This window comes from Dermacentor andersoni, chromosome 8 (assembly GCF_023375885.2).
Source record: "Dermacentor andersoni chromosome 8, qqDerAnde1_hic_scaffold, whole genome shotgun sequence".
NCBI classification, from domain to species: domain Eukaryota; kingdom Metazoa; phylum Arthropoda; class Arachnida; order Ixodida; family Ixodidae; genus Dermacentor; species Dermacentor andersoni.
In genome coordinates, this window is record NC_092821.1 from 51,712,495 (window position 1) to 51,737,822 (window position 25,328).

Genomic DNA, 25,328 nt, shown 5'->3' on the forward strand with positions numbered 1-25,328 from the left:
ACCGAATTAATAAAGCTTTCTTTTTCGTCCGTCACGATCGGCAACGATATCGCTGTGGTCAAAGCACTGCAGCAAGTCAGGGCCCCTACCGTACAGCGTTATTATTCGTGGCCGCTCTTTGTAGTTAGCCGACGGATTTTGCCGACGAATAGGTTTGCCAGATTGACCCCCGTAGGGTACCCCTACACTGCACGAACGGCGAGATAAGCAATGGCTTGGCAGCCGTATTGAAAAGGGGATTCTCAATACAAAGAACCGGCGCATTGCGGTTACCGTCATTCGGTTGCCGGCAACGACAAACAAAGGTTTAAAAATTACGGAAAATGCGATTGGCAAATTAGGCACCATGTTCCCCCACTGTGCCTTCGTTTTTCTTTATCCACACGTGCAGGATGCAGGCACCGCGCAGCTCTAATAGCGAGGCTTGCCGGTGTTTGCGCCCAAGTCGTATCACCGTGTGCGCTTGTAGCTGCAAGTAAGACTAGGTTTCGGATAGGGGTGTTTGTAGAGTGAAATTTCCGAATCAGGTCGAACCTAAGTATTCGGGAGAAACAACACTCGAACATAAACTTGAATAGCGATTTTTTTTCTTCTAATTTCTGCAGTGTAACTGACCCCTCGCGGTAGCTGAGTATATATAGCTGAGTATATATAGCTGCGGAGATTCGCTACTGGGCTCGGCATCATGGTTTCGATCCCGACCTCAACGGCTGCTTTGCGATGGGGGCGAAATGCAAAAACGCTCGTATTCTTAGGCTTAGGTGCACGTTAATGAACTGCAAATGGTAAAAATTATTACGGAGTCCCCGTGGGCACTATGGCGGGTCTTACGATAAGATCATGGTTCTTGCACGTAAGACCCCTGAATTTAAATGTTTTATTCCATTGTAACTGAAATATAACATTGCTTGTAGTCCATTGGAATAAAAAAGAAAACACTCGTTTATAACATTGGATACATACTTGCAGGTAATGTTGCTCGCAATTGGAACTCTGTTCAAATGAGGAGCTTGTAAATGCGAAGGAGCTTTTTTTCAATTTTCAATTAGTGCACCGTAGCAATTAGGGCAAATAAACAACAATGTTAGCAGGGGATGTAGAAAGAGGGCGAGGTGTCAGAGTGCAGCACCGCACATTGCCCTACAAGTTATTCAAATATTTAGAGAGCGTGCTGAACGTGTTGGTTCACGGCCTAGTTGGTACACTTGAAAACTGCGTTCGTGCGGCGCAAATGCACGGCACACAAAGGAGCAGCGCATACTGGCGCGGACGTTTGCGAGAGTGCAAACGAACACGAACCTAAATCGAGATAACAAATTCTTATCTAGGCTTCCTAAGAGTTAAACGTTCTTTTTTTGTGTGTGTAACGAATATAGATTATTGAGCGTAAGTCATCTGCCCCGTGCGCTGGCTGGTGGTATGTGCGCAAGCAAGCAAAGAAAGAAAGAAAAATCACGGCTTTTTCTTACAGCAGAATAATTCGGAACAATACCCGTGGGCATTGACCTCTCTCTGCCAGAATTCAGCGTGCGTTGTTATACCTGATGTGCCAACAGAAACGAATATTCGTCTATATCGAATATTGAATTCGCGAATTGAATACAGTAGCGAAGACTGCTCGACTCATATTCGAAATTTCCTATGCTCGCACGGACGTAGTATCAATAAATCCTCAGAACATGACTACATTTCATTTGACAGTGCGGATACAAAGTATGCCGTTCCCAAGTTGAAAAGGAAACGTGGTGCAGGCCCTCCCTTTGTTAACGAGGAAAGGTCAGCGGCAACCGAACCCGGCTGATGTCCGAATGCGTTGAACACGAGCTGCTGCGAAGGACAACTTTAGTTGCGTTTCAGTGAAGGCATGGTTTCGCTTAACTGGGAACACACACCCAAAAGATGACTTCTTCGGAGATCCCAGCACTTGAAGTACAGTCATCCGCGAAATTTTACGGAACACGAAATCTGAGAAAAAAAAAGAAAGCTGATTATCCGCGCAGCCTCACAACGGAGCCTTGTATTCGCATTTACGGTCTCTACCAGTATACGCGAACCATTGCTATGTCCGGTTTTACTGATTACTCTTACGGGCTGCTCGTAAATTGAATGTTTTCTGAGATCCCGTGGTCCGTAAACTCTTGTGCTTGACTCTGCATTCGGCCGCCCTTCGTTATTGGCCATCAAACAGCAGCTGGGTCATCACGATTGTCCGCCACGCGGCGTGACGGACGATATAGCAATAAACCACGAAAAATAATCCCCATTTTACCCCGACAGCTAAGCGGCGCCAGTGTTGCCTGGACGCTGCGCGGTTGACAGAAATGAGGCGCTGCGGCGACCGGTTACCCGGACCGGCGAAGCGACGGCAGCCGCAACGACCTTCTTGTCTGTTAACTTACGGCAGCGACTCGAGACAAGCGCCTTGCCGCAAACATAAACGCAAGGTATACAGCGCCTATACCGTAGGCGTTTCACAAACGTATCTTTCGTCCGAGGTCGCGCACGGTTGCCACAAACGAGCTGTCGCACGCAAGTTAGCAAACACATAAAGAAGCAGTGTCGTGGCAGTGGCCATGATGGAAGGGGACGTGTTTCTTGTTGCGAGCGTGTTTTCATTTATTCGGTTTACCTCTGCGCTCAAACACAGTGTGCGCTGCGGCGCTTGCGTGTCACGTAGGCGGTGCGCTCTCTAGCTTTTGTTTATGTCGTTGTTGTTCATGTTGCAACGCAAGTGCGAAACTATAAAGCCTTTTTTTTTCTTTTCTTCTTTAGGGGGCGGGGGGTGGAGATGGGGGGGCCAGAGACGAGTTACGACTGGGGATCGCGTGTCGGAATGTAGGAAAACTTCGCCACCGAAGCGAAAGAAAAGGACCATTCGCTGCTGCGCAAACCGATGGTGTGTGTGTGGAGACATGCCCCGAATAGCTTTGCTGGCCCACTTTCTTCGTCTCTGCATTCGTGTTTCGTACCTGCGCCCGGAGCGCTCGTAATGTTCCACAGCGTGCGACAACGTCTCGGGGAATCGCGCCACACTTGCCTGAAAAATTTTGCGTTCCCGCGAGAGACTCGCGCTGTCGCATTCTTCAGTGTTGCCGCCGGAGTCCTGAGCCCCGAAGCAGTATACGTTGCCTCATCCTCTGCGGATGCTGTGGTGTTGCTCCAGGAATGCCGTGCGCTCAGCTAAAGCGAGGCGCGCGTACGCGCGTGCAGGCGCAGAGAAATTGGGATTGGGAAAGGGTGGGACGCCCGGCAACCATCTCTTGGCAGTAGTCTATAGGCTTAGTTTGCGGAGGAGCGCATCCACGAGTATTTTAGGAATAACTAAAAAAAAAAAAAGAAAGGCGGAGACAGGCGACCAAGCGGCGTTGTTGAACTGCCGGGGTCTTTCTTTCTTTTTTTTTTTCGTGCCTCATTGTCTCGTCGTTCGATATTCACCTACCGCAAGTCTTAGAGGATAGCATAAGCAAAGCGCCTGGAAAGAATGCGTCACCATTTATGCTACTTTAGCAAAAGTGTAGAACACGTCCCGGTACTGCCAATGGCATGGGTGCGAGGTCGTATCCATTTCGCTTATCCTGTCCAATGCCGGCAGTTCTCTTCCTTTTTTCTTTCTTCTGTTCTACCGAGGTCCGCCATTGTCTTCGTAGCCCGACGGCGCTGCCACCAATCGAACATGCGCAGCAATTTCCTCGTGGAAGGCCGCACTGTGCGTCTCCATTCAAGAGTGTGTACCGTCACCACCGTGTAATCGCGTCCTGCCCTGACGTACAGCGCCACGAAGACATACCTGAAACAAAGAAATGGATAGTGGATGTACCGACATCCAACGAATGCTGCAAACAACATTTATGGAGCCGGTGTCGCAGCGCAAGGGGGAATATTTACCGAGTATGGTGGAGCCCGTAAGGGCAGTAATGTTTACGAAAGCAAAGCGAACGTCATCCACCAGAGTGTAACACGAACCACCGAAGCAAACCGACCCGGGAAGATCTTGGTTTCAGGCTCGAGTCACGGAGCAGGCCAAATTTTTCTTCGATTGCGAAGCTTCCTTTCTGAGAAGCCCGTATGGGTTTCCTTTGTAGCTTCGTGCAACACTCGGGTGAACGACAATATTCCCTTGCATGAATATCGACTATTCTTATTTATTATCTTGTGTGGAACTCAATCTTATTGGGTGTTCGGCATGAATATATTTTTGCATGTATATTTACCCAGTTTAGTGGATCGTATGCCTGAAACGGGCGAAGTTCTGATTGTTCGTTCAGTGCACATTGTGGCTGTGAACATCTTAGAAAAGGAAGAGGAGCACACACATAGCCGAGTGCTTACGTGTAGGTTCTACTACGAACGTAGCAAGAAATAGCTTTAACAATAAACATGTGAAATCAAGCGCTCATGTTTCGCGTCCTCCTGCTCGCGTAAACACTCGCTCAATATTTCGCGCGCAATCCACTTGAACGTTTTGATCACATTTGCGTAATTCAGCAAGATTTCTAGTGTTCAAGGCTAATTGGCCTAACGTTCGTTTATAATGCGGTGTGGATTGCGGCTTGACGTCATCGAAGATGCCGTTATACTGTGCAGTCATGGCTCGAAGAAAGCCTCTGTGTTATCTCGATCAGCTTATCTACAACATCGCTATGGAAGCCACAAACAAAACAACAACATGGCATGCGCGACGACATGGAGGCGCTATCTATTTGTCGCTTTTGATGGTTTTGCCCCTGTTGTAGGTATAGTATTTTGACTCCGTCGTCGAGTGTTGCTTTGTAATTATGTCGTCTCTATTTTCTCTCCGTCATTTTGCTATAAAGGGTCTGCCTTCTGATAACAGCCAGAATTCCGGCGCGTTTTTGTCTGATTGCTGACTCGTTGCTTGGCATTCCTCCACAAAGATTTCTGCACTTGTGTCGTATAAAGCTGCCTCTCATTTTTTGTCGTTCCAATGGAGCATCGCGCTATGGGTCCGGTGTGCTGACACTGCCCTCGCGAGCAGTTTCCATTTTAGAGACAGATAACCTTACCTCCCGTTTCGACACGTTTCGAAAACGCAATTCAAATAACATACATGCGTTTACTAGCTGGCAGGGCTTACATTCAGCGCTCGACCTTGGCTTCTTATTTTCTCTCTCAGTGCCTGCTTTTTCCTTAGTGGTGTCGCTGGCTAGTAATTCTCGTCTCGAAATATACGCGGCTTTTGCCGTTGTGCATTGCAAGCTAATGGTTTCCTGTGCCTGTTTTCCTTGTAAGCGGATTAAGAAGAGGAAGTCATGTGCGGTGCCAATTTGCCGACGTGCATAGTTTAACGCATTGTTCTGCAGAGATCAGGCGATGGTGGTGCGAAAAACGCGAATATAGACGAAGACAACATTTTCCAAGACTATCCATTTCGTTCGGGGTCTCAGTTTGAGCTTCTGCTGTGTGCGGAACGTGCTACCTTGATTTGATTCGAAGATAGTCCGCGTAGATTTCATTGGTGCAGAGGAACGGGGGAGCATCGCGTCAACGTGTTAAATCGAAGTCCAGAGTCTGACTGTAGTCTGACAGGGTCGAAGTACGCGATTGAGAAACAGTGGGCCTTGTAGAAAGGGTGGCAAGTTTAATCCCGCTGTGGGAGTTGCAGCAGGGCCTGGCGCGCAGCGTGTTTCGTGTGCAGCGCTGGGTGTGCACTTCCGTATAGGGCAAAGCGCAATTGTTCGCAGGCCTGCGAAGGTGATGCGTACACGGTGTTTTGTCGGGACTTCACAAACTTGCTCAAGTGCCTAAAGTTAACCGTTCAGCTTCCTTTTGTCGACAATCTGGCTGCTTTTTGTTTGCAAGAACATGTTGTCATTGGTTATCTACTTTGGCTAATACTTTTATTCGCTATCACGCCATGCTGTAGCCTGTACGTTAGTGGCGTCCTAGCGGGTTCTGTGAGTGCGGCCGCTGTTTTCCTTAAGAGTAGACCGGCACGCGTGTGCTCGGCTCGCAATAAATTGTGCGATCGTTCCTTAATTTCAAGGCGGCGCGTGAGAGTGCAACTGTTAGCGTTTCTTTTTCCTATGATCTTTTAGTGCAATCGTATAATGTTAAAGAATCTCCGAGAATTTTGCACGGCTTTCTGATTCTCATAATTTAGTCAGTACTAACAGGAATTATGCGGATGCACTAAGCGTGAATGTATTTAAAGAATCACTCGTGCTCTTGTAAAAAAAAAAAAAAGCCTTTTCCTCTTGGCAAACACTGACAGTACTGCAGCGTTAAGAGAGGCTCCTAGAATCTGAAGTACGCAGCAGCTGACGCTTCCGGACCACAGCTTCGTGCTTTTCGTAGCTTCGTACCAGTTATCGTGCACCAAGCTACAAGACAAAATAAAATGTGGCAGAAACCGCTTGGGCACGCCTGTCAACGTTAATTCAGTTAGCGTTCAGACAGCGTAGCGACACACACTGTATTTCGACGGCCGAAATGCGTCTTGTGCGTGGCCTGTACAGCAGCTGGGCTCCGTTCTCGCGATTTCCTTCACTGACGATCGACCCATGCCCAGTGGCACGTATGCAATGACCCGAGTTGGTTGGAAAAAAATAGAAAGCGATAACATCCGGACATACATAAATATCGGAAAGAGCCTCAAGGGTTCTGAGAACGCTGGTACATTAAAAACCAAAACATTCTATGCGGGTGAAGCCAACTGGATTTTGTTCCCAGCAAAATGAAGAAGCCCCCAGAATTTTGTATTGTGCGTAATTCATTAGTTTGGAATAATTCACGCATTTTAGCTATTGCAATTTGTTACCCGTAATATGTCAACCCCGTGTGCACGTTGAAGCCCAGCTAGTCCAAATTTCTGGAGTCTCCCACTACGGCGTGCCTCGTAATCAGATTGTGGTTTTGGCTCGTAAAACCCCATAACTTAACCTAAATATGTCAACATTCTCTGTTAGAAATATGCGTGTGCGAATGTTCAAAATTTCGAATACCAATCTTGTGGACCTCGGTATTTCATTCTTATTCGATACGAGGATTTACTATTCGAAGTTGTCAAGCATGAATTTCTTTCGAGTAGGTAAGGAATGAAAACAGTCATTGAAGTCTCGAGGAAGAGAGAATGCTGGCCCTTAGGACAGCTACGGATGATTTCGCTGCAAGAAAGCTGCGGCTATTGCACATGAGAATCTGTTCGTGAGACATTGTACGGGGCACATACCTGTTGTTCAATGCTTTCCAGTCATTCTATAAGAATGGCCCGCTTTATACACGCTATAGACGGATTTGTTGAGATGTATTATTCGAGTAGTCTCACCATGTTTGCATCCAATCTAAAACAATGTGTGATACTGTGTAGTACCGCACTTTTCTTCTTTAGTGAACACAGCACGGCATGTGAATCTGTTAACGCGCTGTTTTCTTTCACTTCCGTGTTGCCACAGTTAATATGAAGCAGCTGTTTATCATTTACAAGTTCCTCAGTCATTTGGACGCCTACTGGTAAACGCCATTACATGCAAGTGTCGGTGTGTAGAGAACGCAGATTTCTTTTATTGAACCTACTCCGCACAAACTTCGTATTTTATCACTACAAACTGGTGGGCTAGTTGGTTACGCATGTCTATTTGATCGCAGCGCACAAGACATTGACAGGGACCTACAGCGCTTTGTGCTCTCCACTCTGTCGGTCCCTGTAAATATTTGTGCCATGTGGTGAAAACATTCGTATATTATGTTGCTCCAGAAATGGTAAAATATTCGATTCGGTAATCGGGGGTCCTTTTTTTTTTATACGCTTATTCGAGCTGATTAAGAAGCTTCACTAATGAATTACCCTTAGTGAGAGGGCATTCGGAAATATAAATTTCAATTCTTTGGAGCGTGCTATCACTCGTGTGACTCGTTTCCAAACGAAGGTCCGCGAATTATAACAAATCTGATTCCGCCCCCCCCCCCCCCCCCCCGTCTTCACTTTTATGCCGCTGCAGTGCTGCTCTCAAACAAGAATTGATTCTGTCCGCGTAACGCATATTGTTTCCTACAAATATTGCCACAGGGAACTGTGGCGCTGCGATCGTTCCGAGCTTCGTGCCCGTGGCTTCATGCGTACTTGCGGCTTTGTTTCCACCTCTTGTTCAATTTTCTGTAGTTTTCAGGCTACATTCACTGAACGAAATTCAAGTCAAAGCAAACCGAATCGCCGCTTACTCGTCAACCTATACAGCACCTACCACGGCACTGCCGCGCTCAGTGGTACGATGCGCCAGATGACTCCGACCATGTTACGCTGGCATTTGTGAGCTGCCAATTCCGACGTTACTCGTGCGCTATAACGAAAAACATAGGCTATGCCGTAGTGGTTGGAGTGCTCGGCTTGAAAAACACAATGTTGGCGGTTGTCTCTCAGGTCGCGGATACGTTCGAAAGCGAAGGTTCCTTGGCAAGCTCTCCCGGACTTTTCTAACTGTGGCTGCTGCTGTCTCACCGAATGGCTCGCACTTAGAAAGCGAGTTGAACTGCGTGTTGACGGTGGGATTGAAGCTCGGTCTCCCTGCACAGCAGCCCGATGCCCCATTGAGTGTAGGCCGCAATCGCGCGTACACTTCTATCGTGCCAACGCCAACTTGTTCTTTGAGATGAACGCCGCGTGGGTCACAGTGCATAGCACGGTTATGCGAGAACGCGTGCTCGCGCGCGCCACCTTGCTTCGTGCCAAACGCGCGGCAATGAAATGGGCAAATTTATAGCGTTCCATTATAAGCTCTTCACGGAAGCTTCGCCTCGCGTGTATTCCAGCATGTGCGTTGAATATGCATAATTTTTAGAGCGAGCATGGCTTCCTCATTTTCTAGTTCGTATAAGTTCTGTTCGCTCCAAGTGAAAGAACAAGAAAAAGATATTTGCTTTGGCATGTAGGTAAGATTTTATTCCTGGCACGACGCCACGAAGTACAACCTACTGCGCCAACCGGCGCCTTTATATGCACTGCCCCGCGTAATTTAGCTTTGCGACAGCCGATTAAGCCAGGTGATCAGCATAATTAACTGGGCCCGTGTTCTCGGGGAAGTTGACGGCCGCCCTGTTCTTCAGTGCCCAGTCTGGGCGCTTTTGAAGAGGTACGTTCCTTTTTTAGGTTGTGGAGTTATCTGTCCGCTATCTTTAGCGTGCATCGATTCGTGTAATTCACAAGCTCTCCGAAGCTCGAGGTTCTGGTGCTGGTCCGTCATTTTCTAATTTAATGTGTGGGTAGAGTTGGGCAACTTCGATAGACTGAACATTGATCTTCAAGGAGGAGCCATTTCCATTGAAATGAAGGGGATTTGTAAATTATGCGCTTAAACGGTAATAAAAAAAGTAAAATGCATTCTTATTGTGGTTTACACAGCGCCCATGTGAAAACAGCCAAATATTAAAAGGAAGTGCAAATGACTATGGTGGACAGCCGCTGTCCTGTGCATTTACTCTTCTGTTGTGCCCGCTTTTACGTGAGCGCTTCAGAAGCGCCAAGGCGAATGCTTAAAAACTTGCTCAGCTTTCGATCCTGATGAAGTAAAAGAATTGGTGAAACAAATAAAATAAACATAACCTGCTATTTAACATCCTAAATTTGTGGCGTTAGATAAAGATGGCGTCGTACTGGAGAGGTCGTGATTAATTTTCATCCCCTACACATTGTGTTTTAATTCAGCCTGCCGCAAAACCCACTTAACGAGCCTGCCTTCAATCTGCGCCATGCTGCCGCATTCAGTCCCGCATCCAGCTCTGAGCAGCAGAAGGCCATATAACCACTGAGTTGACCTAAAATTAAATCATGGGGTTTTACGTGCCAAAACCACGATCTGATCATGAGGCACGCCGTAGTAGGAGACTCCGAATTAATTTTGACCACCTGGCCGCGGTTCTTTAACGTGCACCTAAATCTAAGCACAGGGGCGTTTTTGCATTTCGTTCCCATCGAAATGTGGCCGCCGTTGCCGGGATTTGCACGCGCGATCCAACACCAAAGCCATAAGCACTGAGTCACCGCTGCGCATAAGAGTGAGGAGCCGGGCAAGCAAGTGATGTCGTAACGATCGACTGTGCAGTGGCACTAATGCAAAGACGCACGTCAGCGAAGCGTGAGTTGCGTGTCGTAATTCATTTCGCCTGTGCTCCTCGGGAAAAACATCGGTTCAGTTTCGGAATTATACGGCGACACGCGTCTATTTTTCCTTGTAACTGAAGGTTGGATGTTCTCGTTCGTGTGGGCATGGTCCGAAGCCTCCTATTTCATTTTTGTTTTGTCTTATCTCGTTGTTGGTACGCAAAAGCGCTCGCCCCCAAAGAAGAATGCGAATTCCGCACGATGGTATTGTTGAAGAACAAGTAGTAGAAGAATAATAAGGATGTTCATTGCACTTAAAGGTGTACAAATTAACTGTGACAGCACGTGGATCCATAGCCGATATGGCCCATCACACAGTCGAGGACCAATTACGAAAAGGCTGTGTACTTAAAACATCAATTAGCACTTAGTTGCAACCTCTCCTCACGTAAAAAAAAACAATTACGGCAGAACTAATCTCACGTTGAATGTTGATGGTAAGGCGAATAGCAATCGAGCAATGTAGTGCCAGACCGTTCTTCGAAATTCACGGTAATGTCATACACGTAGTGGTAATTCTGATAATTTTCTTGCTTCATTTATATTCGACGTACTCCGATATCGTCCCACATTGCTGTGGCACTCGCTTGCCAAGGTCGCCCAGGAGCATGGAGGAATGTGAACGACTGTACAACGCCGAAGCAGCGGCGATGAAACGGCGAAGAAGAGATGACGTCGATGGAACGACAAAGGCGTATAGCGTCGATGGCATGATAACAATGAGATCACGTTGCTCAAGTGATGACAGTGATAGAACGACAGCCTGACGACGATGGCGTGATCGGGACGGCATGAAGAGAGTCGAATGACAAAGCTGGAATGGCGACGACGCCGCTACCACGACGGCCTTGCGACCCCAAACATTCAAGCTGGCACAAGCTACTCGTACTAGACAACTTGTACCACTGGGTCGTAGTAGAGGGCCTGACGACGGCGCAGGGCGAGAGTAAAATCACGAAACTAAAGTGATGACACTAAAACGACAACGACGTCATTACGACCACGAGCCCATACCTAGTGGCCCAAGCTGGTAGACAACTTGGTCCACTGGGTCGGCCATAGAGTTTCTCACTACATTACCTAGAGGGAAATCTGGCGCTGCTGCGCTGTGGTATGCATGGGAATGCCGGTATATTGTGGATTCGGATTGGCATCGTTCTCGTAGAGACAGGACACCTTGAAGACGCGCTTGGCAAGTACCGTTCCGTCTGTCACAATGATTCATTTTCTACTAGAACAGCATGTAAAAAGCTGTTTTAGCTTTATTATTACGCGAAAACATGTTTTGTTGAACTATGAGAACTTGTTATTGTGTGTACGACTACATGTTACGTAAAAAGTATCAGCGGGCCGCTAAAGTTGGAGGACAGACGACAAGGTTCGCGCTCGCTTTGGAACAGTTGGTCGTCTGTTCTTGCTTTTCTTCACTTGGTCATGCATCGTGGGTGAGTAAAGACGTAATATGCGTGAATGGAAACATTTTATGAAGATTTTACTTTGAGAACGCGTTATTTTCGTAGCCATATCCACGTTTTAGACGAAGCCTCTTACAACACCAGCCAACACGAGCCTCGCAGACACATATACCGTCATTCCCATGACGGCACGGTGCCCCCTTAAGAAACTCCCATAGACGGTGGCGCCAGATTACCCTCTAGGTGTTATAGTGAGAAACTCTATGGCGTCGGCATATCAGGGTATATAGACAGATATCCAAAATGAAGAAGGGGATGGACAGATGGAGTAGCCACTGTGGTACAAAGGTTATAAGCGGGGATAAGGTGACTCAGAAGGCCTTTATGAATCACCTTATCCCTGTTTATAACATTCAGACAATGGATAGATAGATAGATAGATAGATATATAGATAGATAGATAGATAGATAGATAGATAGATAGATAGATAGATAGATAGATAGATTGATTGATTGATTGATTGATTGATTGATTGATTGATTGATTGATTGATTGATTGATTGATTGATTGATTGATTGATCGATCGATCGATCGATCGGCTAAAGTAGACAAAAATGATATTCCCATTAATAGAGAAGCAAGGATACGGCCGTCTAAGATGACCTGAATGGGGTCTTTAACGTAGCCTCATTAATGCTGCTCTTGGCAAGCCCAGAAAAAGCCGACGCTTACAACATAGAAAGGTCGACGTAGGTTCAGGTGTCAATTTAGGAACCCCGTTCACAATAAACGACCTAACGGATAACGGATCGATAAATGAGTAGAAATGCTTCCCAAACACCTACTCGGATTCATGTTTCCTTTTATTTTTTTCTTTGTATAAAGAAGAGCCAGTTGTATATGGCAGTCAAATGAAAGCGCCGTAGTCTTACTAGCACTCGCAGTTTGTGTTGTGTGTTCATGAATTCTGTAGCATTCTTTGTTTGTTCTCCAGTAATTTCGTTACTGCTGCTGGCGAGAAGAAACCAATGCTTTTCCCTGTGTAACTGTCCTTTATCTTTCGGCAATTATTCGCTTATTATCTGAATTAACCGTATGCTTTCCTGCAAATTTGTTCGAAATGCCACCTCCTACCACCTGAATCGCAATATTGGCTTTTTGATATTTCAATAAACTAAATAAACGTAATTATTTCGCGTATAAAATTAATGACTCAACAGACAAAGCAAATCGCAAGCATTTGTCGAGAGCAGACTGCAGGCCATTTCCTGGCGGATGACTAGGGAACTCTGATGTGTCGGAATGGCCTCCGAGATGGGGCGAAACATCGCGCGTCATTGAATCTCGGAGGCTATTGTGTCGCCCCTGTATCGGCTTTAGGTTGTGTGCTAGGTCTAATCATTCTGTCACAGGTCCTGTTGGCTCACCAGCCATGCTGGAAAGCAATAGTGCTAACAGTAGCTGTGCCTTAAGAAATTTTTGATACAGATCTGCAAATAGCAGTCTTTGGAAACGAGGACAACGTAGGAGCGTTCATCATCGTTGAATAACGGGATATGGTTGTAATAATTGATGGCTACATGCTAACAACTGCTTTCGGACAGTGTTCGCAGTAAATTTGGTAGTTTTGTAAATATTTCGGTAAGATACAGCGAGGAATGTGAACATTTACTTGTACCACCCGCACTTTCAACTAGCGCTGCGCTACAGCGAGAGTGCAAGGACGGAAGAAAGGAAGAACGAAGGATGCATGTCTTTGAAGCGGCTCTGTCTCGGTGTGGCAAACCGTTTTCATCTTTTCTTTTTTAAATTTAAATTAACACATTCCATCGTAACAGTTTTGGTCAAAGTGCGCGCCTATTTTTTACGCAAACCTTGCCACCAATTTGGCCATGTGGAAAGAGCGATCTTTATGTAGCTCCTGCTCTTCGAGTTGCTAATCATGCGTCCACCGGCTGTGATGCTTCCACACGGTAGCGGAAGATTTTGGCCGATTCGCTACCTGTACGCAAGGAATGTAACTTTCAAGGTCAGTTCTCGTCAAGGAGCGTTTCAACATAGAACTGCTTGAATATGGCATCATTTCATGATGAGTACATTAATCGCACAATGACCTTTGTTCAACGCCGGCAGGCATAACAAAATTAAGCAAGCAACGGGGATGTCTTTGAAGCTCATGATTTATGAACACGCGCTACTAGGTTGACGCACCCGATGGCTGGCCAGTCGGGAAACCCTCTTGCGAACAACGCAGTTCACATTGGTCAACGGGTATCTCGGGCACGGATAGTGTGTTGGTTCTATCAAAATTATTCCCTTTAGTGACAAATTATGGTTGACTATTAATGAATGTGCCAGTTTGATAATATTTTCATAATTTTATTCCAATGTGCTGCAGACTCGTCTGGTATAGTCTAGTCGTTACGATGATATTTTGCGTATTTATATGGGAGACCTAGTAATTAGAGTAGACAAATATCGATTTAGGGAGCACTCGGTCACGGAATGTCTTTTTCTGAAAAAGAATTGAATAATCAAACGACTTGAAGGACGCGTGTGCGCGAGTTAGGAATCATGGTGTGCAGGAATTAGGATGAAATAAAACCCATTCTTCACCGTTGCTCTCGGAACACAGTACGTCGTGCGCGCCGTCAAAGGTGGTCGTGCCTTGAGTAATGTGGCCATATATATTAGCAGTGCCGTGCTCACTCGACAGAAGTGGAGCAACCTTGGCTGGAGCAGAAGGTTTCATTCACCCGCAGATTAACTGCCGGTGGTTTCTGCCTTGCACATAGGTTTCTGCACGAAAGTTGCAAAAAACAAGTAACGTGCGAAAATGTGTGCACGATTACTGAAGTGATTATTTTATTTTTATTGCTGCGCGAGCTGTCCGAATGCTGCTCATTTTATCGCCAGTCCCGACCTGTCGTGGGCGTTGTAGGGTGAGAACAAATAAAATCGTGCAAAAGGGATTGCATAATTGTACTGGCTTGGATGTAACGTACGTTTTCATTTACACTTGACATTTGTGCATGTGACAAAGTATTCCGCTTGGTAATACCTCTTACAAAAAAAAAAAAAAAAAAAAAAAAAAAAAACCTAAAGAATTGGCGAACAGGCTCGTCCTGGCTCGATACTCTCTAATTTTAAACATATGGTGAGTTCGTGCATAGACATAATTTGGCGGTTGAATATATTCATCCTTACTTATCCCAGTTTCCTTGTTGTATATTGCGTAGAAAAGATTTAGTCCTTATTTTCTTGTAGGGAGTGGTAACTCATCGAAATGTATAGTTTGGCATTCATCTCTGTACAACTGCTATGCCGGCCAAGCCTGCTCACGATGAACCTGGCCGCATTGTTTTTCACCCCTTTTATTTTCTCTACCAGGTACTTTTGTGACAAGTCCCAAAGAGGGCTAGCATATTCAGTCATAAGCAGTTGTGAGCATTCACCGGCAATAAAGTTGTGGCCATGATATGGTCTTCGTGCTCATATTTTTAGCAATTTACTAGATGGGCATTACCCTAACCATTAAAAGGAAGGACGATCACTTCCTATTTTTCTTCGGCATTTGATGATCGATTTACCTTATATAGCTGAACTCATTAAAAAAAAAAAAGAAACGCTTAAGAGCCACTGCCTTGAAGGCAGGTCACGAAACTTGAGGAAATCGGAGGCGGTTATATGTCCAGGGTCACCTGCTGGCTCCTTTCACTCCTGGCACGCGCTTTTGTATGCGGGCGACCTCGGTTCTCACTCGATCATCATCGTCGTGGTGCTAATGTCGGCTCGCTTCGCGTTGATCACTCCAGGAAAACGCGATGAATGCCAAGGACATCTGGTTGGGTGCGAATTTCCTTGGCGCCTCTCAAACACGCACACGCACATTGGTACCGCGCTGGTTTCGAGCTCCCGATGCGCTGAGAAAGTCAGGCACCACCAGTCAGCTAACGAGGATTGTCGATATATGGTTTAAACTGGCCCACATGTGGTCGTGCATAAAGAAACATTTTTTTTTATGTTGTCTGGGTGATGGTATGTCACATGCCACGCAATTTCATTCTTGAAACCTTTTCGCAGCTTATTTTTTCTTCGGTTTTGCTTTTCGTGTTTCGCGGAGTTTGTGCAGTGCGCACAAAGGTACGATGCTGCCTTTCTGTAAATTTCAGTTTAGCGAGGGTGTCCTTTTTTTATTGCTCTCGGAGTATAGAGGAGTGCCCGGCGCCTCTACGAGGGCTCAACATTTTCTTACATACATAAATAAAAAAACCTGAGCGCTGCGCTTGACCTGTCTTTTCTTTTTCATCCCCGTTGCACTATTGTCAGCGTTACCGGTCCTCTGTCAGCATTGCTTTTCCCCGTCCAGCTTTGAAATTGTACCAACCTAGTCCAACTTCGATGTCTTAATAAACTTGCACAGCCAACAGCCCACTCGACGCATCTATTTTAGAGAGCGCGACGTCGGCGTGCCACAACATGCGCGTTTCCACCGCCCAGTAGAGGTCGCGGGGTCTGGCGAATTTCGCTTTCAGAAAACGGTGACTCATCGGGGAGCCACCAGCAGCCACGCAGCCCATGTGTACAGTGGACACAGCTGCTCCAGTAAGTGATAAAACATTCAGGGTGATAAGGTAGGCCTCCGCAGTGCATCTTGTCGACCGCCGAGGCTCGCCTCGCGTAGGTCGGTATCGTTTGTTCGTTAAGTGGAGTGGCGGCGAGAAGCAGGAGTATGTAGCGACGGGAAGCTAATCTAACGGTGCGTACTCAGAAGCGCACGGTCGTTTAACAGCGTCTCGCTGTGCGATGCTCGCACGTTATAGGCAAGCATGCAGGTGCTTCTACATGGCAACATATATATATACTTGCATGCGTGATGTCGAAGCTGGGTTAATGCAGGGAGAAGGATAAACGGGGTGTTACAGCAATTATGGTTTAATGAACGATAATTGAGTGAAGTGAGATAAATGAGAGAAGTAAAGCGTGCGAAAGAAGCGCCTATCACTCGTCTAAGTGTTCTCGTGTTGACTGTATCGCATATGTGTGTGCACCCGTGTCACAGAGCGCATGTAAGAAGCGTAGGCTCGTAAAAACATACGCTGAGAAATTGGGCGACACAGGAGGCATGTTTAGCGATGACGACTCTGTCAGCAGCAAACAAGTCTTACGAATAAAAAAGAAAACATAGCAAATTTGATCTCTCCTTATTGACGACTTACGAATCGGGCAATGTCTGCAAACAAAACAAAAGAAAGCTGCGCATGCCGAATGCACAGGTGGCTGGTACAAAGTGGTGTTACGACGTCAAGCAACGCACGATCTTTTATTTATTACAGAACACACACACACGTGCACGTGCACAAGAAATGAAAGACGATAGATGGTGGAAAAGAGCAGCGGTGGAAACAGGACTACATCATCAACGGCATGACAACATTCTAACGACTGCGTATGAGTGACTCTTTATATAATAATCATGTATCAGGACCTATTTGTTTGACTGCGCGCCGTTCCGTGTGTGTTGTTGTCGTCCATTTTCAACCTCGTTGTTCTGCATTTGTTATGAGCAGCTCGGCCCAAGTTTTGAACGTGCCAGCCCAGTGTCCTGTTTGTGACCCTACAGATGGGAGTTCTGGAAACGTGATACCGAAAGATGAGAAAGCGGAGAAACCGTCACAGCTCCCGATGCACAAGAAGTTGGGCAGCACAGCTAAATGCGGACGCAGCGACCTGTCGATCGTGGAAAACGTAGTAATGCTTTGAGCATTTTGTAAAATGGAGAGTGTCGACCTGGTGCTCAAATATCGTCATTAAATTGACTCTACACTCGGCTTTTTATCCTTGAGAAGATCGCGCGCGAGAGAGGGATGCTGGCTTTTAATGAGAAAAGGAAAGTGTCAACCTGGATGATGGCCTGGCGCGCTACTCGGCGAGCGATTTCTTTGTGTGCGTTATACTGGACAGGCTCGATAAAGATTCCTCTCTACCTCAGAAGTAGCATCAGTATTTCATTAGGCACAGAAAAAGCGCTTGTGAATGTCGTTCCCTGTCACACTATCCTGAACATATTACGGAAATTGAAACTGCACAGAATTCTTCGCAGAGTACAGCCAAATGTGCGCTAAACTTCAACTTTTCCATTCAGCTAATGAGAGTATAGGTTAATGTGAAACACTAAGTTTCACTGGATACCAGCTCACTGATAGATTACAGGCAAAGAGCAAGTAGGCGAGCTGCTGCATCAACCCGCAAAGTTATGAATTACCTGCGCTCCCAATCTAATTTCAATGTTGGGTGCAGTGAAGCAGCTGCGCGTTGGTACACGCACCTGTTATATGAACGCCCGATATGCCGGTCGTCTCAGTCTTACTGGTTGTCGGCGAAGACTATTTGATGGTGGTAGACGATGACTGGTCATTTAGAATCGCACCATTCTGTTTGCTTTCGCTGTGGCGTCTTTGTTACCATGTGGTACTATCGCTCTCCGTCGCTTAGCGTGAAACATTGCCCTCCTGGTGGAGCCTGACAAGTATTCTGCTGAGGTGTCGCATATAGTGGGCCAGTATGTCAAGACCACTTGGCACAGCAAGCGAGCAGCACGGATAAGCGCCTGCTGATAGTCACTTTATTGAATACGCTGGTTTTGGTCAGATTGTTCCTGGTCAGTGCGGGAAAAGAGAGACTTCTTGAAAACAGCTCTTGGTTCCGTGGATCAATTGAGTTGTCTGTCTTCAGCAATGTAGCTGCTATTTCCGCTTCAGGAGATGTCGTCCCGTTTACCTCGTTGAACGAGTGGTGCTGCTTTTACTATTTTCGGCGTAATGGGAAAATTATTTGAAGGTGTGCTATATAAGTCTCAAAGGATATCAAAATACGGTACTATCACAAGAAAGGCGTGGTATATTGCTGGAACACGAGAACCTGCGAAATATAGACTACTGAAAACATGAAATTTTCGCGATGGGGAAATTCGTCGTTTGTGCAAAGAAACTTTCACGTTTATGCTGTCGTGACTGCTTCGTCTATGACTTGTGTAACCTGTTACTTGATATGTGGGGAATTTTTTTGTGCATTTGTGAAACGCCTCCCCAGCGAAAGGCATATCCACTTATGATGGATGGCACCATTTTCGAGATATGCGCTGTTAAACTTCCCGTTAAAATGTACTGTCATTCTTACAGCGTCTCTTTTTTAACGCCGTTTCATGCATTGAAGGACAAAAACAACTGTCCGTCAGTGTATTGCTTTGAAAAGACCGTGAATTAATATATCTAAACTGGTGTCATCCTGGGAATTCGTTCCAAGTGTATAGAACTTGTAGACTGCCCGGCTACGCTTTGCAAATGGCAATATGTGCTAGTAATCTTTCACGTGATCATAAAGCTATTTACCCGTTAAAAAGATAATCAGTCAATTTTTGTTAGTCAATTATGCATTTCCGCTTGTCGTGGGAATATTGTCCGCATATTTTAACAATCTAGCCCGAGGATCGGAATTGTGCTATCTGCCGCACGTGATATTTCAAAATTAGTTAATGTCTTCAAAGGAAGAACCGGTATATGCTTATGCTAGTTGCCCACTTTTAAAGATATCATGATACTCCTCATGAACAGTGTTCTTGCTCTGAGGTCTCGGAAGATATGCGCATAGTATATCAATTAATAACTCTGGTACAAAGTGCTCGTGTACGTGCGCGCGGTATGTAGATGAGTGAGCGTTTCGTGCTTTGACCTATTTGTGGCCGGTGACATAATCAGTTGCTTTTGTGGTGTCTCCTCGCGCGGCGTACATTCATTCTTTTCTTTTTTTACGCTCCTCGCAGGCTGCGACAGCGGCTTCGGCTTGGAGTTGGCTGTTCGTCTGCACTCTCGCGGCATGCGCGTGTTCGCCGCCTGCCTCCTGCCGGACAGTCTGGGTGCCAACAAACTGCGCGCGCTGTCCTCCTCCCCGTCGGAAGAGGGGAGAGGGAGCGTGCACGTGATCGCGCCCATGGACGTCACGAGCGACAGCCAGGTGGACGACGCCGTGCAGCAGGTCACCAAAATTCTAGCCAGCGAAGGTAGGCAGCGCGTCATCCCGGCGAAGCCTACGCATCGAGGGGGGCGGAGGGGGGAGTGCATTGAGCTAATCGGTTTTCCATAAGGGGTGCAGCGCGAAACAACACGGAATGAAGAGCAAAAAAAAAAAAAAAAACGCTTGTCCTCGTCTTTATCTCGCCCTTTCGTTTTATTTCGCGCTGCATAAATCATACCTATGCATGGGCTTCGCTAGTATAGTTAGAACAAGAGCAGCCCCTGCCTGGAACCAATGCTTCGACAAGGGGCTTCCTTTCGTTAGACCAACAGCGAGTTTCCTTTATCGCGTCTATGCAACTTACTTTCCCTCCATGGGCGAGGAGAGTAATTTGACGTGAAAGCTAAACCGAAGGCTTCGTAAATTAAGCGGAAGTGAATAATTGTAATACTGAGAGGGCATGGGGTCATGTAAAAAATAAAAGATGGGACATACCTAAAGGCATTGCGAATACGTTTGAGGATGAACTACATTTCTACCTGAATCAGTTCACCGTCATTTCGATGCTAAAATGCTAGGCCTGCTACAAACAACTTATCAGTCGAAAAATTCACTGACGATTACTGTACTCACTAACTTCGAAATTTGATCGCAGCTGTATACGTGTTTTCATTTCGCGATGTATATTTTGGCTGGTGCGGACAGTCTGTCTCGTGCGGCACGTTGCAAACGTAGCGAAGTGTGCCGCGACTGCTGGAGACGCCCAGAACATCTGGAGACGCCCAGAACATCCATCCATCCATCCATGGTGATGCATTCGCTGGGTGGAACGTTCTAAAAGCCTAATTCTTCGATGCATCATTTTCTACGCTCCAGAACGGTAGACTTTGAAGGCTTCTCAAGAGTTGATCTCTCGCCATCTCTACTGCGATTTTGCGTAGAGACGGCAACATGCAATGAGTCCCTAAAGTCTTACGCTTTATAGTAAACTAAACTTAGTTTTACTTACAAGCTGCGCTTTAGTGATGTAGATGTTTGGGTTGCATAAGGACAAGCGTTCTGCTGCAGCCGGACGGCGTCATCGCTCTTTTAAGCACCTTTAATGCTTAAGTCGTAGTTCCGGCTCTATTTGAAGTCAACTACTACGGCAAAGGCTGCCTCGCTCTGGTGTTATAAAGTTATTTCAGACAGTGCGTTTCAAGTTCGTTAAATATGAAGAATATGGAATATTTTATTTCGTCTGTATAGCACTTACTACTCAGGCAGGCATGTGAAATTAAAATGACTCGAGTTAGAAATTAGTACAGCAACGTTGTCTGCGAGGCGTGTTGGTTTATATTAGTGGCTGAGAGAAAGCGGCGGAAAAACACGAAGACAAATAAGAACTACACAGGACAATCGATTGCCCCGTGTAGTTCTGCTCTGTCTTCACGTTTTTCTGTTGGTTTCTTTTACCCCACTAACAGAAATTTGACTAGAAATTGTGAAAAATTAGAGAAGCTTTTTTTAACTGTAGGAGTCAGACGATTGATTATAATGGAAGAATTGAAGTCCGTCGTCCCACGAGCTCATAACTGGTTCCAGGAAGGCGCGGCGCTGTATCCGATGGCCCGCCCCCACACATGTGCACGACGTACGCAGGGCGAACGGATAAGGAGGACGACCAGGGTGCGGGACGTCCCGATGGCGACGACGGCGGCGTCGCCGAGGCCCCCCAGCTGTGGGCCCTGGTGGCCAACGCGGGCGTCATCTGGGCCTCGGAGCTCGAGTGGGGCTCGCTGGAGCCCATGCGTCGCATGCTCGAGGTGAACGCCGTGGGCGTTGCTCGGACCGTGCGTGCCTTCCTGCCCATGGTGCGCAGGACGAAGGGAGGACGCGTGGTCATCACCACCAGCCTGTGGGGTGAGTGTGTTGCCAACGAGCGCACAGTCGCTTGTCGATTGTTCTATTTCGGCCGAATTCATTTCCTGATTTTGTGCTTTTTGCGCTGCGGTATCTGGTCTAGTGCTGCTGCTGCCTTTATTTTTTGTGGTTGTCAAATCGTCGTTAGACCCAAGGGCGGCCTCAACACCGCAACGATCGGCGCAGTCAGGATTGCGTCAGCTATATACCGGGCCGCAGGAGTGAGTGTCCGATCAAGACGCCAGCGTAGACACCGTCTGCCCCAACACCCATCAAAACATCGTCGTTATCAGCACACCCAGCAGCACCAACGCAGAAAAATACAGGAAGCTCGAGGTCATCAGGATCGGCGACCGCCAATACGAGGTCAACGCGTATGAAACGGCACCCGATCATACGGCCAAGGGGGTCATCCGAGGCATACCTCTCGAAGAAGACTCCAGGACCATTAACTCCAAGATCGTGAACGACAGGAACCCGACAGCCCTGGCAGCCAAGCGTCTTAGCAACACGACCACAGTCATCATCGCCTTCGAAGGCCTAAAAGTGCCCACTCTCGTCAGGTACGGAGGCACTCTGCTTCGCTGTTCGCTGTACAGGAAGCAGGTCGACATCTGTCACCAATGCGGTAGACTGGGGCACCGTATGGACGTCTGCCCAAATCCCCAGGACAAGATCTGCAGGGGCTGTGGTGCCAAGAACCCAGACCCCAATCACCAGTGCACCCCAAACTGCCGCTTATGCGGAGGGAAACACCCTACGGCAGACAAATCCTGCCGAGCAAAGTTCAAGACCCCGTATATAGTCAAGAAACGGAGATGGGAAAGGAAAAGAGCCGAAGCGGAAGTAGAACTCGAGGCGGTCAAGGAACCCGGAGGAGAGCAAGCCCCCACCCTGCAAAAGCCAAGATTCAGATCCAGAGGCCGGCCAGGTCCAGATCGACGTCGGCTACCGGGACCCCTCGTTCCCGCCAGCACAGCCGGTCGAGGAGCAGAGCTCGCAGTTGCACTCCAGGACCGGGCCGAGCCAGGTCCTGGGTAGACGCGGTCAAGGGTGCGCCAAGGCGCGGGGTCTACGGAGTAACTGCCTCAGAACCGCAAGTCACAAAGAACATAGACAATGAGACTATTGCAGAAATAAAACGTGAGAACGCCATGCTCAGGAGCCTATTACAACAGCTAACCCAAGAGGTACGCGAACTGAGAAAGGTCGCGCCTCCCTCGCAAATCCCTAGACCCACTCCTGTCAGTACTCCTGCTCCGAGCAACAATGGCGAGGAACAGGACAAAGCAACCCCACCCGCGAAAAAGCGAGCCGTACAAAGCCAAGACACCAGCCGCGCCGAACAGGCGAGATCGGAAATAAAAGCCATGCTTACTGAATCTGTCTTCCGCCGTATCCGGCCTCACAACCAGGGTGGTCAAGCTCGAAGAATGTGCGATGTGGGCATCATTTCTGTTGCAATCACCACAGCCAAACATGGGAACTCATAATATACGATATATACGATAATATAGGATAAGACACGATAAAGAGATATTGGTCTGGCAGTGGAACTGCAGAGGTATAGCCGGGAAAAAACCTGTCCTACAACAATACGTAAGAAACATCCAACCCAAACCCGATGTGATAATGCTACAAGAAACCGTGGGCGCGTCGGCCAACATCCCGGGCTACCGCGCCCTCGTCCCTAAATTCCAAAACGATAGGGGCATCGCCACACTAATCAGAAAGGGCCTAGTATCCATAGAACATGAGATTAAAGGCCCGCAGGCCGAACATATAATGATAGAAATTATTCCTAACAGAACGCAAAAGAATAGCATCTTTATACTGAACATATACAGTAACCCATCCAAAAGACGGCAGCGTTTTCTCTCCCTGCTCAAAAAGGCAGCCGAGCTCGCCGGCCTGAACCCCCTAATAGTGGGTGGGGACTTCAACGCGCCGTGCCATGCCTGGGGATACGGCCACACCACAACCAAGGGCAAACAGTTATGGCAGGACTCTCAAGACTTGGAATACACGCTCATCACGGATTCCGGCGCCCCAACGCGTATGGGCAATTCGGTTGCAAGAGATACCACACCGAACTTAACAATGATCAAAAACATCGAGAGGGCTACCTGGAGAAACACCCTAGAATGCCTAGGTAGCGACCACATGATCATCGAGATCACGATCCCCCGAGCGGGAACCACCCTCCCAGTCAAAAGCTTCAAATGAACAGACTGGGACAAGTTCCGCAAGCACGGGACATCAGGCAAGACGACGAGCCAATCGGTGATATTGACAGATGGATCACGGACCTGACCAGGGATGTCGGGGAGGCCACGCAAACCATCACTCCCGATTTCCTGACGGAGAAGATGGACAGTCGCCTCGCCCACCTCGGGGAAGCCAAGAAATCCATACAAATCCGATGGCAAGGCCAGCGGTTCAATCGAAAGCTGAGAAAAAAGATAGCCGACTTAAACAAACAAATCGAAGAGCACTGCAATACCTTGAGCAAGCAACAGTGGGACGTAGTCTGCAATGCCGCGGACTGCCAACTCCACAACGGAAGTACGTGGCGACTGCTGAGGCACCTGCTGGGCGAAACCCAATGCAAATCCAAGCAAATAGCCGACATGCAGAGACTTCTGCACAAAGAAAAAGGGGCGGCGAGCGAGAAGCAAATCGCCATGAAACTCTGCGACAAGTACCTCCCGCAACGACCGACGGTCGAGCACGGCCGGTACACTGGCAGTCCTAGTCCCAAGTTAGATGAAGACTTCAGTGAGGCGGAAATCAGAACGGCACTCCGAGGACTCAACAGCAAGTCAGCCCCAGGACCGGACAGGGTTAACGATAAAATGCTCAAAAACCTGGACGACAAATCTGTCACCAAACTCAAGGCCTATGTGAACGAGTGTTGGAGAGAAGGCCGCATCCCGGAGCAGTGGAAGAGCTTCAAGGCTATCCTCATACCCAAGCACGGAAAGCCGTTGAGTTTGGAGAACCTACGCCCAATCTCTCTCACGTCGTGCTTGGGTAAGGTCTTGTAACACGCCTTCCTGAACCGTATCAACAGCCATCTAGAAGAGACGGAAGCCTACCCCCACAGCATGATAGGCTTCCGATCCCGCCTGTCCACGCAGGACGTCATGTTACAACTAAAGAACCAGATCCTTGACGACAAGACAAGAAACACCGGAGCCATCCTAGGACTAGACCTGGAGAAAGCATTCCACAACGTCGCTCACGAGTCAATCCTTAAACAAGTGTCTAATCTGAACCTGGGGGAAAGGTCCTACAATTACGTGAGGGACTTTCTGAACGATCGCAAAGCCACACTGACGGTTGGCGACCTCGAGTCCGAAGAACGAACCCAGGGAAGTGCAGGTACCCCCCAGGGCTCAATTATATCTCCGCTCCTTTTCAACTTAGTCATGCTGGGTCTCCCCAGCAAACTACGGGAAATCGAAGGAATCCACCACGCTATATACGCAGACGATATAACGATTTGGGCAGACCGCGGCAGTGACGGGCAAATTGAACACGCACTACAAACAGCCATTCGCAAAGTGGAAGAGTATCTCCAAGGAACGGGCCTCAAATGCTCCCCGAGCAAGTCCGAACTTCTCCTTTACCGGCCCATGCGCAGAGGCATGCCACCAAAGAGCTACACAGGACCCCGGGAGTACGAGGAAATCGGCCTGTACACCCAAGACGGAAACGCAATCCCCAAAGTAAACAAGATCAAAATCCTCGGAATGATCATCGAGGTCAACGGAGCTAACGGCGAAACCGTGAGGAAGATCGAAGGCAAAGTCACCAGCGCCACGAGACTCATAAAGAGAATAACCAATAGACACGCGGGCATGAAGGAAGAAAACGTCA

The 25,328-nt window shown here is 47.6% G+C and overlaps 1 protein-coding gene across 1 annotated transcript in view; it reads left to right on the plus strand.

The window, feature by feature from the left end:
• Positions 1–25,328, plus strand: part of LOC126526367 (short-chain dehydrogenase/reductase family 9C member 7-like) — a 51,884-nt gene that overhangs the window by 14,412 nt on the left and 12,144 nt on the right. Inside the window, exons 2-3 of the mRNA XM_050174287.3 lie at positions 19,354–19,590; positions 21,186–21,446. Coding sequence (XP_050030244.1) covers positions 19,354–19,590; positions 21,186–21,446 — 498 coding nt within the window. The remainder of the gene's footprint in view (positions 1–19,353; positions 19,591–21,185; positions 21,447–25,328) is intronic.